At 38.7% G+C, this 17,381-nt stretch overlaps 1 protein-coding gene across 1 annotated transcript in view; it reads left to right on the top strand.

Moving 5' to 3' along the window:
• The window catches only part of MYPN (myopalladin), a 63,680-nt gene that overhangs the window by 3,357 nt on the left and 42,942 nt on the right, over positions 1 to 17,381 (top strand). The window contains exon 2 of the mRNA XM_009513510.2: positions 7,666 to 8,604. Coding sequence (XP_009511805.1) covers positions 7,667 to 8,604 — 938 coding nt within the window. The 5' untranslated portion in view covers position 7,666. The remainder of the gene's footprint in view (positions 1 to 7,665; positions 8,605 to 17,381) is intronic.

Below are 17,381 nucleotides of genomic sequence, written 5' to 3'. Positions count from 1 at the left end.
AACCCGGAGGTCACAGGCCAGGGCATGACCCAAAATGCACAGAGGTCTCTTGAGTGTCTTCTGCAGAATGTCTTGGAGAGAGGATTTATCCCATCCCATTCCTGAAATGATTCCAACTTTTTTTTCTTTTGTGGGCTGTGTGATTATGCTGTCAGCAGGAAAGGGAAGAGGCATTAGGGGCGAAATAGTGTGGTAATAAAGAACACATTTCTCTTCTCGTATTTCTAGCACCAGAAGGACAAATATCACTATTTGCTTGCAAAATAGGTGCTCTGAAGGCTCGTTAAAAGTTTCTTAAAGCAAAATAGGTGCTTTTAATGCTTTTACATTTGTACACTTTCAGTTCTATTCTAATGCTTGTGGTGAAATGGTGAAAATGGATTAAATATCTGTAAATTCAAATTATTTATTACTCCAGCATAATATTTTAACTACATATAGATTATATATAACTGTATATAAGTAATTCAGCTCTATATTCCTTTTCTAAGGACAACCCAGGTAGCAATTTCAGTTTAAAAGGAATCTAGAATTAGTTTTACCAGTAAGGGCCTAATCCACTATCACAAGTATTCAAAAGATGTGGCTCTGTCCAACTCCCAAGTCATTAAAAATTCATTTGAAATAATAAAATTTCAAAAAAATTCTAAATATTGGATGTCCCATATTTAGCTTTTTTTCTTCTTTCTTCCCTTTTCCTTCCCTTTCTTCCCTTCCTTTCTCTCTTTTCCCTTCCTTTTAGAAAAATGTAGATAGGTAAGACTTTTCAAGGTTTAAGATTCAACTTTGTAGAGGAAAATTTTGCATTTTACTTGAAAACTATTTTAAAAATTTAACTGTGTGGCGTTTACAAATAGATGGGCTCTGAGGTGGGAGTTAGTAATTCTGCTCACAGCTACTTCAGGTAAATCCTGGGCAGTTTAAGTGAAGTTGCTCCAGATCTATATTGCAATGTACCTCAGGGCAGAAGCTGGACTATTAGAGATTTTATTTACAGAGGGAAGGGCCTGATTCTACTTATTTTTCTGAACAGAAGCAGTAGTAGCCATACACCAGTTATAACAGCAATTAAAAAACCCCTTGAACAGCAGACAGTTATCATTAACGCAAAGAGCAGCAGTATGTGAAGATAGTTAAAACACGTCCATCACCAGTCTTTTCACTGATTACAAAATGACGTAACAGGGAGCAGCTACCAGCCTCTTATAGACTTGCAATCGAATGAGAGCTTTAAGGTCTAGAATTTATAAAACAGATTAGAGACAGAAGAAGATGCAAAATATGCTTAGAACATTAAAAATATTATATTGAAAAATATACATAAAGAAGTAGGATTTTTTGTAAACATAGGCATAACCTTTAGCCTACTTGTTCTTAGAGGGATTTTGTTTCCATCAGAAGCTGTTAGACTCCTGGGCTTGGAGGCGCTCTCCTTATTTTCCATTATTTAATTACATTACTTGGAAATGGGAGTTTAGTTATCTGATTTTCTTGATTCATTAAAAGGAATAGACTTCAAAGCTACTAATGTGTCTAAACCAGAGAAGTAAACCACCTTCTTGTACATTGCTTTCTAAATACAATTATTAAAAATATCTTACATTCATACCCGCAAGCAGACACAAGACTCCCAACCTTAGTCCTTTGCTCCAGCCTAACCCTTCCTGTGCCTGGAGTCTCCAGGTCTGTCTTGCAGCAGCTACAGCGTGTCAACAGGCAGTAATGGAAACGGTGACAATAGCAACTGCCAAGTGACAATTCCTGCAAGGACATAAGAATGTGATTGTGATCGTTAAATGTCTGCAAGACAGATCACATGTGTCATCTCTTAGCTTGTTTTTCATAGCTGTAATCGTACACTTGAAACACCGATATAATTGTTAGTGCTCAATAGTGGGTGGGTAAATGCAATTTATGTGCAATTAAATTAAATGGAAAAGGATGTAGCCTCTAATATCTGCTAAACATTCCAGTTTCCCAGCAGAGGTGCTGGGCAGACAGGTCCAGAGCCTTGCTGTGCAAAGGCCACATTGGTGCCACTATGCAGAGAACGAAGGAGCAGTTTGCTAGCTGTCCTGGTACCGAGGTCTCATACAAAAGCAGTCTTGATTAAAGTAACGGTAGCTTGAAAAGCCAGAGAGGAACAACATGTACTGACTAAAATTACTCCTTTTTAACTACAACTGAAGGCCAAAGATGTTCAAATGCTTTTTGTATTAAATCCGCTATTTGCACATAACCTCTTTATTATGATAAAGAGGACTGTTTCAAAAAAACTTCTTTAGGGCATCAAGCACTCAAAGTGGTCTCTCACCAAATAAAACAGACGATCTGCACTCAGATATATCAGGATTCCCTTCAGTTTTGCTGAGGTTTCACCACTGCTGTTTTCTTAGGAAAAGCTCAGATTCTTTCAGTGATGACTCAGCAATGAGTCTAACAAGCCTTAAACAAGAGAAAATTAAAGGGTTTGGTGTCACACTGCGCAAGCTTCCTGCACTGTGATCTTCCTGCCTTCCACTTAAGGATTTTCAGTCAAGTCGCTGCCAAAACAAACTGTGGAAAGTAATTCTACCTTTTTAAAATTTTCATCCTACAGATCACCTGGCTAATAAGAGAACACTGTCATAAATATAGGCTCTTGGAAACTCAGAAAGCTTGTGCAATTAGTTGGCTAGCGGAAACTGAATTAGTAGACTGAAGAAGTTCATGCAGTTGGTTTTGTTCATGACAATCTCTGATGCCTCTCAAGATAATAGGTGTCCAAGGTCACCACTATTAGTGTCCCAGGAAAGCAAAAACTGTTGCCCTCAATGCACCTGTTTGGTGATGTAGGTAATGAACCAGTCAAGAGTAGCGAACTGCTGGCTGCTGGAGCCAGGCATCCCATTTTCAATCCTAGACACCACCAGCTTAGGGCTATCATTTGTAACTAGCATTGCAATTCCTGCCCTTGATACTGGTTCATTTTAAGACAGATTTTTACGGTCTGCAAAATCAGTGGTGCTCTCACTGACACCACAGATTGCTGTCTGCTGTGTTTTTACTAGAGTTTGTCCTTCTTACTGCTTACTCAACAGAGTTATCTGCAAAGTTAGCTGCAGTTATCTGCTCAACAGAGATATCTGCAATTGCTGTACACATTTTGCTAGCCCCATGATATGGCAGTGGTGTGCCATGCACTGCCACTCACTGCCAGCGTTCTGTGCCACTGCACACTGGGAGACTGTGGGATGGTTTCTGTGCAGCCACAAAGACACTTTTGTTCCAAAGTCCCAATCAGGAAAAATTAAAGGGAAGACTCAAGGTATATCAAGGCCAATTCCACATCTCAGTCTAAACAATCCATAAAGTCAGGCAAAGAGAAAGACTGAATTCAAGACCAGATTTTAATTTCGGAGCTTAGATTCCAATTTTGGCCACAGAAAGGCTAAATAATTATTAATTATGATTAATGAAACTTGTAATAGCATAGTTGTTCCTCTGGTGGTATCTTTTAACTCATGAGAAAGATGGTTTAATAGATATTTTAGAAAATACATTGAATCCAGCCTTATTGCTATCTAGCCCAGACACCTTGTCAGGCTGTATGCTTAGTCTCATTTGAACCCAAGCTCTTAACCCCTGACTATGAAATCTGTGAAATCTGAATGGCTCAGCCTACCCAGTGCTTCCCTCAACCATCAGCCCTCTGTGCTCCTAGGAGGGTATAACTAGAAAACAAAAAAAAAAGAAACCGGACATCTATCAAGGCATAAGCAAAGCATAATTAATAATTGTAACTGGATTGTCTGGTAGCCTCACATCAACTTCTGCTGAAACGCAACATCTTCCATTTAGTTAGAAATATCACATAATTCAAAGTATCTTAAAACTTCACTACCCAAGCACTGCCTCAAAGTGCTACATTTGACTAGTACCCAACTTCTTCTTTACTAAAAATAGAATAAAAAGTTATCTTCTACACAAGCTGAAAATAGAGAAGAGTTAGATATAATATTCTGACCCTGCGTGAGCTCTAAAGGAAAGTGAAGGCTCTGTAAGGATTAAGAATTTGGCATCAGATTCATTGTCATCAATATCTTGCTTCGCAACACCAGGAGGAACACTCTGCTCCCTTCTACCCCTTCTGCTCGGATGGGCAGAAGGAAGTTGCTCCAGCTCCTTTGCTGGGTAACTGTTTGTTTTCTCCCTTTCACACCTGCTCAAATGCCCTCAGAGGGGCAGAGGCAGGGATGAACCAGAGATTTGTCCATTTGCTTCCTACCTGTTCACTCAGGACTGTGACAGACAAGTGGGTTTTGCTCTTCCATGTATGGCTGTGCTGTCTAGCCTGTTCTTCCTAATGGAAGATGCTTTATAGAACTGCATTACAGCTAGCCAAAATTAACCACCAGTACAAGGAATTTTGATTTGACTACTTTAATTTCTATCATTTTATATTTTCGCCGGGCATAGGCACCCCTGGTTTTGTTATTTTGCAGTAATTTGCATGCAATTTTCCTCCTTTTGCTATCAGACAGTGGCTTCCTCATTATACTTTTTTGCAAACTAGAATTATAAAGCTATTTTGCCAATCTAAACACATCTTCTTTGAGAGCATCTCCTCATATTGCAGTAATACTCCTTAAGGCAATTAGCAGAAATTACTTCTCACATTAGCAGAAATTATTTCTTTCATGTTTCATTGCATTGTTCAAATTGTCATCTAAAGATGACTAGAAGATATGCAAGACCCAGACCAAAGTCTCAGGTAACCACACTGAACAAACAAACAGTTGCTTTACTGTGGTTATCTGCAGGAAAGCTGCACTGTGATTAACAACCTCTGTTGAAACAGATACAGCACTTAAATGCGAAAATCAAGCAATAGCTATACAACAGAGGAAAACTAAACCCTGAACACTCACAGGCAGATGATTTTCGTATATCCTCTCAACAAAATCAGTGCAAATTTCATTTGTCTTTGGCACGTTTTGATCATACAGTATTATTTTCCTACTTGCATCTCTTCCTTAGTGTCCGGTGTTCTCTAAAGAACTGTGTCATCTTTTTTAAGCCCTGATGACATTTACAGACATTGAGATGAAATGAAGATGTGCCATTCTGCAGTGTTTCAGGAAGAGTGGCAAGCTAAATTTTGCAACCATGTAAAATACACCCTTCCACTGTAGCCTCTAAAGCTACGCAAGAATACATACAGCTGGATGTTATAATTCAGCCCTAGCCACATGTAGAGAGGTTAGCGTGGAGCTGCATCCCTCCAGAGATACTCTCAGAGACTGTACTTCCAATCACATCCCACTAAAAGCACACACTGCTCTCTTTTTGCAGGCTAAGCCAGCTGCACAGTGCAGAGAAAAGAGCTGGCTATGGCTCTGCTTCTCCCCTTCTGTTTTTAATCAGATACAAGGCGGCACATGGGGAGGAGGTCTAAAGCAAACTTGCCCTGTGTCACAGCTATATTCTAGGTCTCCAGTTCATTCATGTGCCGGGTTTTTCTTCCAGGCTGTAAACTCCTTATGTTAGAATGTATTTAAACTCTTCAGAGTTGAAACTGTAGCTTTAGCTGTGACCTTTACAGCACATAGTATGCTATCAGCACATAAACAAGATAATATAACCCCTTAAACACGTTCAGCTTCAGCAAGGTTGCACAGCTGTTTAAGAAGTAAAAGCTGAGCCAGCAAAAGTAGTACCCAAAGAGCGGGAACTTTAAGCCTCACAGAGACCACTTTGTTCTCTTCAGAGGTTAAATTACATACTCTGTCCAGTCATGGAACAGCTTACAACATTATCTCATGTGGGCTTCCCAAATCAATGTTCTCTTAGGTGCCACAGCTTCGCTGAAACACTGTGCCAGATAATCTAACACCAAGCATTCAATTGGTATTGCAGACCCTGACTCAGTTGCAGGGACTAGTTTGGGTGCTCAGAAGCATGTAATTTTTATGGTAATTTATTTGTCATTTTTCGTACAGGCACAAACATCAATATTTTGGTTGGATGCCTTTTTTGTCTTACTGATTTTGCTTGCTTCATATTACCAAAATAAAACAATAAAATCAATAAACCTAAAATGCCAAATTGTTTACGTAAGAGAAAGGACTTCAAAGTAATAAGTTGTGCCTCAGGCAGAGGGATTAAGGTCTCAAAATGCACATCAGAATACGATAGGTTTATGTGCATCCACCGAAGAAGAATATAAACAGTTTAAATCAAAGCTTTCCTTTTTGTAAATAAGGAAGAAGGGCTGTCGCTCACATTCCAGGAAGAAATACCGCAGCAGTACGAGATATTACCACCTCCTTTTCTTTTTACCAGCCCTTTTCCAGGGACAACTGTCCCACTAGCAGAGCAGAAAGCCTTCCACAGCAGAGATACCTTTTTTACTTCTTTCTCTGGCAACTTAAGCTGTTACATGAAGCTGTGAATGGAAATGGCTGAGGCAAGGGCAAGCATGTTCCCTTCTCTTGATGCCATGACAGGAACAGACCTTCTGCAGTGTGACAAATCAGACACACCTTGGGGCAGGAATATTTGCAACCATCCCAGCAAGACTTGCAAGGCCTTAAATGAAGTAGAAGAGAGAAACTGCACTGTGTATTCTGAGAGACAAACCCAGTAAACAGTCATGCACCTCTTTCAGCATCTGTGAGGTATCTGAAAGGTTGTGAAGAGTATTTGTCTTATTTGTCTTTGATTTTAAGCCACCTTGCCATAAGGGTGTTAATAGGATGTCTGAATCCCTCTACATTCACAATGGCTCTTGTGTAGATAAAAGGGAGAATACAATGCAGAAGTACTTACTTAAGAATCAAAAGGGATACTTTAGCACTGCTTATCAGGCATGCAGTTTAAGTAGGGACTTTTTGATACTTTTTGTCTTCTCACCAGTGGCACATTTTTTCAGAATCAGGATAACATAAGATAATGATTTGGAAAGGCCTGTAGTACAAATGATGTTCATATCAAATAATGACATAATTCTCTACTTACTTTAAATAGCTTATTAGAAATAATGCTTAATTTAAGAAGGTATAATACATTTAGCACGATTATTGTTTCCTATAATGCAATATCTTTAAGAATTTAAAATGACAAGTTTTCATAATTGAATATTTTTGTTCTTCTCTCCCCTCCTCCTTCCTCCTCTCATACCTCAAATGCTTTTTGAGGGTTCATTTACTTACTACATCAGTGACTTTCAAGCTAAATTTACTTAATGTAAAAGTACTGTTACTCTCTCACAACTTCCAGTCTTTGAAATATCCAGCATTTAATCTCTCTGATGAGGTTGTTTCTTAGCTAAGAAACACACATCAGCAATGATAAAGATCTGACATTGAAACTCAGTTAATAGCTCTGTAGTTGAAATTTTGCCTGGAACAAACTATAAATTACCACTCTTGCAGTTGCTTTAGCAATGTAAGGCTACCAATGGCAGAAAGGGATAAAAGATGGATTTTACTGGGTAAATGAAATGGTATCTGGCAGTATGTACAGAACAGGCCTTTAAAACAAGGCTACCCTTACAAGTTAATATTCAGCACACAGATGCACTTTGAAAACGTTGTGTTCTGCTTTTCAGAAGCCTGTAGTTGTGTGCAATCAAAAAATTTGCTGTTGATAAGGTGTGGTCCTATTTGTCCTTTTTGTTGGCAGCATGCAAGACGACAGTTTAGAATCCTCAACTTCAATATCTCAACTTCTGAGAGAGAGTTATTTAGCTGAAACTAAACACCAAGGGAAGAGTGAAAGAAGCAGATCAGAACCAGCTTCTCATAATTTCCATTATGGCAACGCTTCTGGTGATTCAGATGAGGTAGCTGCCCAAGATGACCTTCCAGATCTCTCTGCCTTTTTGAGCCAAGAAGAGCTAGATGAGAGTGTAAACCTGGCAAGACAAGCTATTGATCAGAATCCACTGGAAACTAAACAGGATGAGCTTCAAGCACACTCACAGCATCCCCCAGATCACCTGAAAAACACAGGAAAATACAAACAAATGGCCCAGTCTACAGCTTTGAAAACATCAGACAATGGCCTGCACTCAAACTTTTGTCAGGACCATGTCAGAAATACAAAGGGCTCCAAAGGGAGCTCTCAAGACCTAAAGAAACAACACATCCCTTCTGAATCAGAATCAAAAAAGGAATTCCTAAACAAGGCAGCAGATTTTATTGAGGAGCTCTCATCACTTTTCAAAGCCCACAATTCTGAAAGAATAAGACCCCGAACATGCAAAAACTACAGGAGCAAAATTGATTCTAAGAATAAGTCTGCTCAAAAAGGTAGCTCTAGCCTATCTAGCACATCAGAAAGCAGAGAAAGGCTTTCCGTTCCAGCACCGCAAGACTTGGAAAACAAAGCAGAGGAAACATGTGGACAAACAGATGATCAACAGGCGGCAAACTTGGAATCTATCAATCAATTAACAAGTGCAGAGCTAAAAACAGAGTCAGAATCGGCATCTGTATATTCTGATGAGCCCATTGGACAACCACCACGCTTTACGCAAAAACTGAAGAGCAGGGAAGTTCCTGAAGGAACCAAAGTGCAATTGGACTGCATTGTGGTAGGAATCCCAGCACCTGAAGTCAGGTAAACATATTCTGCACTTGCCATATTGTATTTCTGTAACACCAGGGGTATGCCTTACTCTTTCCAGATATTTTGATGCATATGTTCCAGTAATCTGTAGCAGAAGTCTCTTAATCTTGGTTATTAAAATTTATTAAGAAAAAAATCTGCTTTCTTTAAGTCATAAAAAAGGTTGCTTATATTTTAAGACAGCATATTTTGGGACACGTTTTCTTTGAATTTCAGAAAACTGTTTTTGAATACTGGACTTCCATAACTAAAAGAAAGTGCTAACTCCTTAGCGAGAAATGTTCATTATCTTTATGGAAATCAAGACTGACTGTGTAATCTGGCTAAAAACACCAATGGCTGAGAGAGCTCATGCTGATGTCTGAAGGTATTTGAGATGAGTGAACATATAGGTTCCTACAAACCAAAACCATCTATACATGAACACCAACGGCTGTGAGATCTCAGGCTAATGACTGAAGGTATTTGAGATGAGTAAACATAGGTTCCTATAAAACAAAACCATCCATATATGAACAGAGAGGAAAGGAGTTCATTTAAGTCATTATACAAATCACCAGGAACAGCTCAGTTCTAACTCAGATTATGACAGTGATTCTGCTTTGACATTAGAAAAAACAATTCCATTTTATCAGTATAAGACACCCTTATTAATTGATACTTATTCATGTTGTGTGACTGGCATGCTAATTCTGATGCTTCAGTTCTCACCTATGGATATCTATGAGGACTTTGAAACTTAAGTAACATTTGCAAAGATCACTGGAGGCAAAAGGAAATGTAAAAAAGCTACACTTCATTTGTCAACATCATCAGTGGAATGAGAAACAGATTACTGTAACTTTTAAATTTATCTTGCAAATTTTTAGATCTCATCAGCGTTTCTAAGTCTAAATTTGTTCATATAGAGCTCATTAGCCACATTTACTGCTCAATTTCAGTGGTGGAATTATATTTCCTTTGCTGGGACTGAACCAATCCAATAGAAAGGAAAAGTCTATCCATCTTTTAGAGATGTACTATACATATTTGCATCCTAATACCTGCGGTATCATAAATAGCTATTGTTAGTCTAGATGGTTGCCTATCCTTTTATAGGTATTTTAGAAATCTGCGTTGCTTTTCTAAATACTGAAAAGAACTGTTTGCATCTTCAGCATCTAATTAAAGGACTCTGAGCTTCATAGATGGTCCACTTTTTCCAGTTGTCAGCTCATTGTCTTCCTTATATACCTAGACAATGCTGGGTACAGCACTACTACAGCTTCTACTGCAGTCACCACCTTTCTCACTGAACTAATAGGCACTATCATCAAATGAAAACTATCTCAACATCCAAAGAAAGAAGCTCCAAAGATTTTTGTGGTAAAGGACCTTTGTCTTCCACTCCCTTGGATTTCTGGCACACCAGCTGCTAAGTTTTCAGGAGGAAGAAGCTTTTACAACACAATATTAAGTACATAGGAACAAGGATCTACAAATGAATCCTCTCGCTTTGGCCTGTCTGCAGTTATGGACAACCTTGTCAGGAAGACTAGAAGTTACCCAGTTCATAGGATCCCTGAACTGTGACTGCCAGATCATTTTGTCCCACTAGTGCCTTTGGTAGTAACATGTAGGTTCTCAGTCCCTAACAAGACCTTGATCTATGGTGCCACGCAGGGTCTCTTGTCCATGACGGGAGTGTGAACTTCCAAAGGACTACATAGTTCTAAAGCTGGGGGAAACACCTTGATTGAGCAGAATATGCTTTCTACTATGCTTCATGTCTAAATGCACTGCATTAATTAATAATTTTGAGGCATTCCCTTGATGGAGCTTATGCCATTATAAATGTTGTACTGTGTTCAGCCCTTAAATTCATAGAGGAGTCTGATCAAAAGAGAAAACAGTGAGAGAAGATTTGTTTTTTTGACAGAAAACAGACAGGAAATACCACCATCCCCATGATATTAGCACCACTCTCTGAAGACTTGGTTATAAAGCCTTTGAGACTTATTTCTCTAGGCACTTGCCTTGATAAACCTTTTTTATATTAGAAATGTCAGTAGGATCCCTGGACATGGGAAATATTTTTTTCTTCTCTCATCATTCTAGTTTATAATACAAAGAAAACACCTGAAATAGTCTCATTTTATGTATATAAACCTGTACACAAACTCAGTCTGGCTTTCTTTGTATTCAGAAAAGGTGAACACTGAATTGCTTGTTTATAGACATATACTCCGTGCACAATGTTAGTTTTATGTATTTCTCCAGGAGGTTGCAACACCATCCTTATAACAGCATAACATGTCCATGCCATTGACACAAAATAAAACTGACAAGGTATTCATGCCATCTAAGTTTAGGCATTCAACAACTATCTGAATTAGAAGCTGACTCCATAAAGTCACTGAATCCTCACAAGGGCAGATCGGAGAACCCAGGAACAATGACTCATCCCATGGAGTATCCAGGGATGGCCAGGATGCCTCTGCACCCAATTCAGGGACCACTTGATTCCACAGAATTGGAGGACGGGTATCTTTGTAACTTGGGTCTATTTTTGTCCCAACAAAACTGAAGCTTTTCCATTTAAATTTCTATCTCAACATTTGATTTCGTTTACTGTAAATAAGTTACTTATGTGAATGACAGTACAGGAGCTGTTACATTTATATAAAATAAGCATCCATCAGACTTTCCAGTTATAATACACTGCTCCAAACAGAATGCACACTTGGTTTACTGACTCATGCTTGTGCCCAGATCAGAGTCTTAGAGGAACTAACACAGAAGTCCAGAACTCATATGCTGATGCCCCAAGGCTGAGGGATGTAGGGACAGGGAGAAAGAAGTGCCATAGGGAAAATCAGTCCCAAGCAGTCAAGCTCAAGAAAAAGATCAGACTCAGCTTTCAGTTTCCCAATTCAAACTAACAAATAAAAGATAAAGCCCAAGGCGGTAAGTTTGAATTCTCTCTCCTCTTGTGTTTCTGTGTGTGTCTGTGTGTGTGTGTGTCTGTATGTGTTGTACTAAGGAGAAAGCTGGGAATGCTAGCTGCTTGAACAGAGTTTCCTTATCATAATTGTTTGTTAACAAAACTTTTGTCCTGGTCATCCAAGATTCTTTCAACTCTTCCCAATGTGCACGAGTAACACTAAGAAAGGGTGTACAAAAAATCACTTGCCTGAGTGATAAATATTCATGTACTTCTACTGATCATGATGTTTTCAGTCATCGCTACAGCAAGAGGCAATCAGAAAATAAAATGTGTATTGGGGTATGTGTTCCATTAACCATGGTGACCAGGAGAATGCTGTTTTTTTCACTAAAAATAGTGCTTGTCTTCCATCTGCTGTGCAAAGCTTCCCAATTCTTGTTGCCCATAGCTGTGGAACTGTGTCCAGAACTGGGCTCAGAACTGGCAACCGCCTTGCTTTGAGGGTAACAGTTTTCTGAGGTTTGTGGTGAGTTAGTTCAGTATCTGTGGATCTGGGCAAGGAGAGAAGAGTTCTAATAGATAAGCATGAGATATAAAAATCAGTAGTCCCAGGAAAGGACTAACTGGCGAGATGGCAGTTGATGAAAGCTTAATGCTGACTGGCTTTAAGGCATGATTTCTTCTTCCTTCAGCTTAGCTGAATGACCATGCTCAGTAAACAAACATCCTTGAGACACATGTGTTAATGCATGCTTGCCTGCGTCTTTTGACTTAAAACGGACTTCCTAACTACAGAAAGGAATCCCAAGCTACTCATAATGATTATAATATATACACTTACAATGTAGAACTGGCACTGTAGGAACCCAGAGCATTGTGAAACAAGAACAAGATTCAGCAAGCTCTGTGATGTAGTTTCTCAGTCAACACTAGGAGCAATCAGATAGTTAAACTGATGTAATGGGGATTATAAGAAAGAAATTAGAGACAGGAGATTTAGAAAGAAGCTGATCACAGGAATGGAAAAGACTGGAAAATATGATGGGCAGATACCATGTTTGAAAGTAAGACAGTACAATACAAAACTGATGATGTAAAAAATGGTGTAAATGACATTCATGATGGATCAGGGTCAAAATATCATTGGCAATGGTAAAGCAGTGTGATTTACAGGCGTGGTAGGTAACTATCTAGTGTATATGAGGGCTCACTGAGGGACGGAAAATTGGATGGAGGAGCAAGAGAAGAAACTGGGAACTGATCTGAAGTATCAGTATATGGAAAGTTAAATCCTGCTTGGCTGAATACAGATAGACCTGTCAAACCGCTTTTTAAGATAACTCAGCCTTAATGTAACAAGCCCACATGTTAGAGGAAGCTCATTAAGCTTACCTAGCTAGAAAGAAGTTTAAATGAAACATTACCCATTTTATAGTATCATCAGCTGAGTGCAGTGACATAGAAGAGATGAGCAAAGATTGATACTTAGTATATGGGCCTCTAGCTAGCTCAAACGTTAGCTTGCAATTAAAGAGCACTACTACAATTATTGATTGGTTACTTTCCTCTGACTATCCTGAAGGTTAGAAATAAGCATGTAAGAGAATTGTGTAGCATATTTCCAAAGCATTAAAGGTTTTGATGACCTCCTTCTCATGCTTCCTTCTACAGCTCTGTTTCTGTATGAGTAATGATACGTGTGACATTCACTCCTCTCTGTGAGGAGAGCACTCCTTATTCCCTCAAGTTCAGAGGTGCCTACATTTTTCCGAACTGTTTGGCACATCACTCCTAAGTTAATTTTACTTATGAATCACATTGCATGGCTTGGCATACACAGCTATCCTGGAAGTGTCATGAGGATTTGATGTTCTAAAAACAGGCTGTATGTCATAAGGTTTCCATGAAAACATTCTTTAACATAGGCATACAAAGCTTAAAAAGTGCATTTTAGTGCTGCTTTGTGTGAGGAGACTAGATCTGCAACTAATCACAGATTTTTAGAGATTGAAGTCACTTGATTAAGATTCTTTTTTCCTGGCTGCCAAATTAAAACATTTATCTGCTTTAGTGCTTAAAGCCTAGAGAGTTAAACTTCTCTTACATGCAACTCCAATCAAGTCAATGGATTAAGACCTAGGATGAATTTGGCACAGTGGATGACACTGCTTGTGCTTAATGTGAACCTGCCTCGTATGACGAAGCTATCATTACAATTCATGGCAGGAATGAAATGTCAGTGAGAGAGGGTATTGCCACTTCAGTCATGCCACGTATCTCAATGTCAGAACTCCCCTTGGAACTGACATTTCATAGCTACCACGTACAACGTTTGATGGTAAGAATAAAATGTTAATAAGCAAGAAGTAGATATGGACATACCAAAGAGTTATGTAAAGCTTAATTTCACAAGAGAGAATTGCTTTTCATTCATAAGCATTGCAAGGAGATAGCATGCCTTTGACTTAATCTCAAAATACTTTTAACATTATGGTGAAAACAGTGACTAAGGAACACACTGCATAGGAGATCTAAACACAGGTTTCAAAGAGCAGTTTATTCCTGAAGTTTTAAATCACTTATGCTGCAAATTTTTGACTAGTCAAAGGAAAAAAATAACTCCAAAGAAAGGAATTAACTCAAACCTGCTTCATTGTCAGTTTGAGTCTACTAAAGGAACATGCTACTCACGTGCTACTAAAACAACTGGAAGAAATAGCTTACATGGTATATTTAATTTTGCTTATGGACAATTGGAATTGTGCCTTGCAAAGGCATGCAATATGGACTTATCTCTATTCAATCACAACAGGTTAATTGGAAAAGCTGATCAGGAGGAAGACAGAGTTCTTATATCTTACTAGTTATCGCAGCATGTTGTGTAATGTGTTTTACTTCATGTGTCACACAAAGCACTGAGGAGCCACACCTGAGAGGACACAAAAATATAATATCACTGTAGTACATGTTATTTTAATGTTCTGAAAATGAGATCGAATTCTAAAACGTGGATATTCTTTTCAATAGTTTTTCATATCTGCTAAAGCTAACATGCATAAACAGGATTACATTATAAGTAAGGAGCATGAGGTAGGTATATAAAAAGATGTGAATAAGTGCCATGACTCAGTTCCCAAAGTACACAGTTGCCTACATGAATTTTACACCTAAAAGGCAACCTGTAGATTTACATACCCAGTTTGCGCTTGTAGTCATTCAGCTGTGCATGAACCTTAGGTCTTCTCTCCTGAAAATGTGACCATTGTCAATTATCACTAATTGCAAATCTTGAAAGCAACAGAAGAATAAACCATATTGTACATAGAATTAAAAAAAATTTCTCCTTCGGGATCACAGGAATCCTATATAATTTTCCTGGTCTGGAACTTTAAAATGGCACTAATCAATTTCAAAGGACCTTTTCAATCAACCCTGTAATGCACATTGCCATACTTTTCCCTTGGGACTGCTAGATGTTTCCTCTACTTGTGGTAGAGTTCTTCCTTTATCCTAGGCATGAGATGTTTGTGTCCTGGATACCAAAGACCCCACTATTAGCTATGGTGTCTGTATCTACATGTTTACAAGGACGTCACTGAACAGAAAAGCAAATGTAACCTGCACTTCTGGGGAGCCAGTCAAAAAACCCACCCTGTATCTAATTATTAGTGGGGAAAACACCAGATTTGGGCAAGTCATTATGGGCAAAGTGTAAAATAGATGTAGCTTTTCCTTTTGTTTGAAGAGGTTTGTATTAGAGGATCTGAAGGTTCCTGACTGGACTATGATGGAATATGAACGCTACAGCTCAATCAGAAGAAGCTAGAAGGATCATTATTTTTAAAGGAAATGTACTTTAATGGAAGTGTAAACCAATTCTTTCAAAATAAAGATGACATACAGAAAAAGCAGGATTTGCAAACTGAATGTTAGTAAAGAACTATACAATCAAACCTACTAGAAAATAATGGTAATGGTACTGTGATAGTGAAAACCTTTAAAAGAGAGGTAGTTTGTAAATAATCATGTTAAGACCAGTGATTTCACCTTTTAAAAATTATTTTTAAGTGCTGCTGAACACCTTATGAAAAAGATAAGAGAATAGTAGATGAAAGACACAGATAAAAAGATTTTTAAAAAAAAGAGAACGGTTAGATACTTCGTAGAAATATATGAACTTACATACATATATATGTTTATACTCGCTCTGTTCTTATACTCTTCCATAAGTGTCTGCTTTTGGCTACTGTCTAGACAGTGTGCTGGGTTAGGTGGACTTGTAGTCTGAGTCAGAACCCCCAGTAACTTCTGATTTATCTTTTTACGTGTGCTACCTCACCTGGCAACCTAGGATACGTGCTGATGTTATTACTCCCTTTTGCAAAATGACAGCCGTACCTTAAATTTCAAAAGGTGCTGCACGTTGTATGGGTTTGGTTAATATCCAGAACACTGTTTACACTGTATTGTGAAGCACCTTAAACAAGTTCCATTGAGGTTTGAGAGTAGCATTAATGGCTGCTGAAAGCTATCCTGGAGTAAGTGTTGTCCTAGGCAGGTTGTTCACTGACAGAAAGTACCTTGGAGCATCTCATTTTGCCCACCAGACTGGTGGAAAACCTAGCAAATGAACCATGTTGAACTTCAGAGGGACAGAGGAATACTGCCTTAATTTGTGGCTCACACTGGGTTCAAGCTAACACGTGTGGCAATTTAAGATACGGCTGTAGCCTCCTGACTGCCCGGTCCCTTCTTTCACAGTTACTAACATTTACTAAAAGTGATATATAGGAGAATTTGTATGGTTCAGTTATCCTAGATCCACATGTCTAGTGTCCTGGTGCAAACCCGTTTCTATTAGACCAGAACTGGAGCAGCTGGGCCTGGGAACACATTTGAACCTGCCATCCTTGCTTCAGAGAGAGAAACCTCCAGCAAACAAGACAGCATCAGGATTTCAACATTTTAAAGTACCGCTGCCGGATCTGCAAAAGTTTGTCTATTAGAACCCCAAGGCTCAAATGGAAGAGAAATGAGTAACTTTGGTTAAAGTTCTCTGCATAAAACAGCGCCACTTTCTTGTTGGTAAAACCCTGTAAGAAGGACGTGGATGTATTTTAGTAAAGCGAAGCTGTACTTCAGCTGTGAAATGTCAGGGAAGAGAGCTGGGACATTTTACACCCTACTGGAATCCTCGTTTAACATGATGATATTTACTACGTGACTGTTCATTGCAATCAGACATGTTAAACTCATAAAAGTAATTTTCTTAGACCCATTTTCAATTCTTGTTACAATGGAGGCTTGTAAAAGAGGAAAAGCAAGCAGATGTAGATACGAACCAAGACTTTTAAGTTCTAGCTCTCTAGCTACAAAGGTTTGCCTTTCTAAAAGGGGAAGCTGTGTTAAGCAGTATGATTCATTCCTCAGTGCAGGAGCCTCCCTCCCTAACAGGCAGACCTGTACGCTTTCCAAGCTGTACATTCAAGTCTGTTGACTGTACAGCTACAGATTACGCTAACATGCAACTTGAAGTGGACTGAGGAATGCCCTGTCTACTTTAAGAAAACCATGTTGGACAGCTAGGACTGATGGTGCACAAATAGTGCATGGTTTACTTCTTAGCTATGTAATCAGTATTTAAGTTCCAGATCTGTACTTCTTCATAGCTCACAGCCCCTTTGAGGCTCCTTTTTCAATTCTACATTATACTATTAAATTCTGGTTTTCCATTGGTATGGAGTGTCTTATAGGTTTGGGTTTCTTTCCCAGAATATTAATTTGGAGTTTTGTTTATGCTCAATTTGTAGCACAAAGTTGTAAAAAGTTGTGCTTCCAAGAG

The sequence above is a fragment of the Phalacrocorax carbo genome, chromosome 13, assembly GCF_963921805.1.
Source record: "Phalacrocorax carbo chromosome 13, bPhaCar2.1, whole genome shotgun sequence".
NCBI classification, from domain to species: Eukaryota; Metazoa; Chordata; class Aves; order Suliformes; family Phalacrocoracidae; genus Phalacrocorax; species Phalacrocorax carbo.
This window is presented reverse-complemented; position numbering and strand designations above follow the sequence as displayed.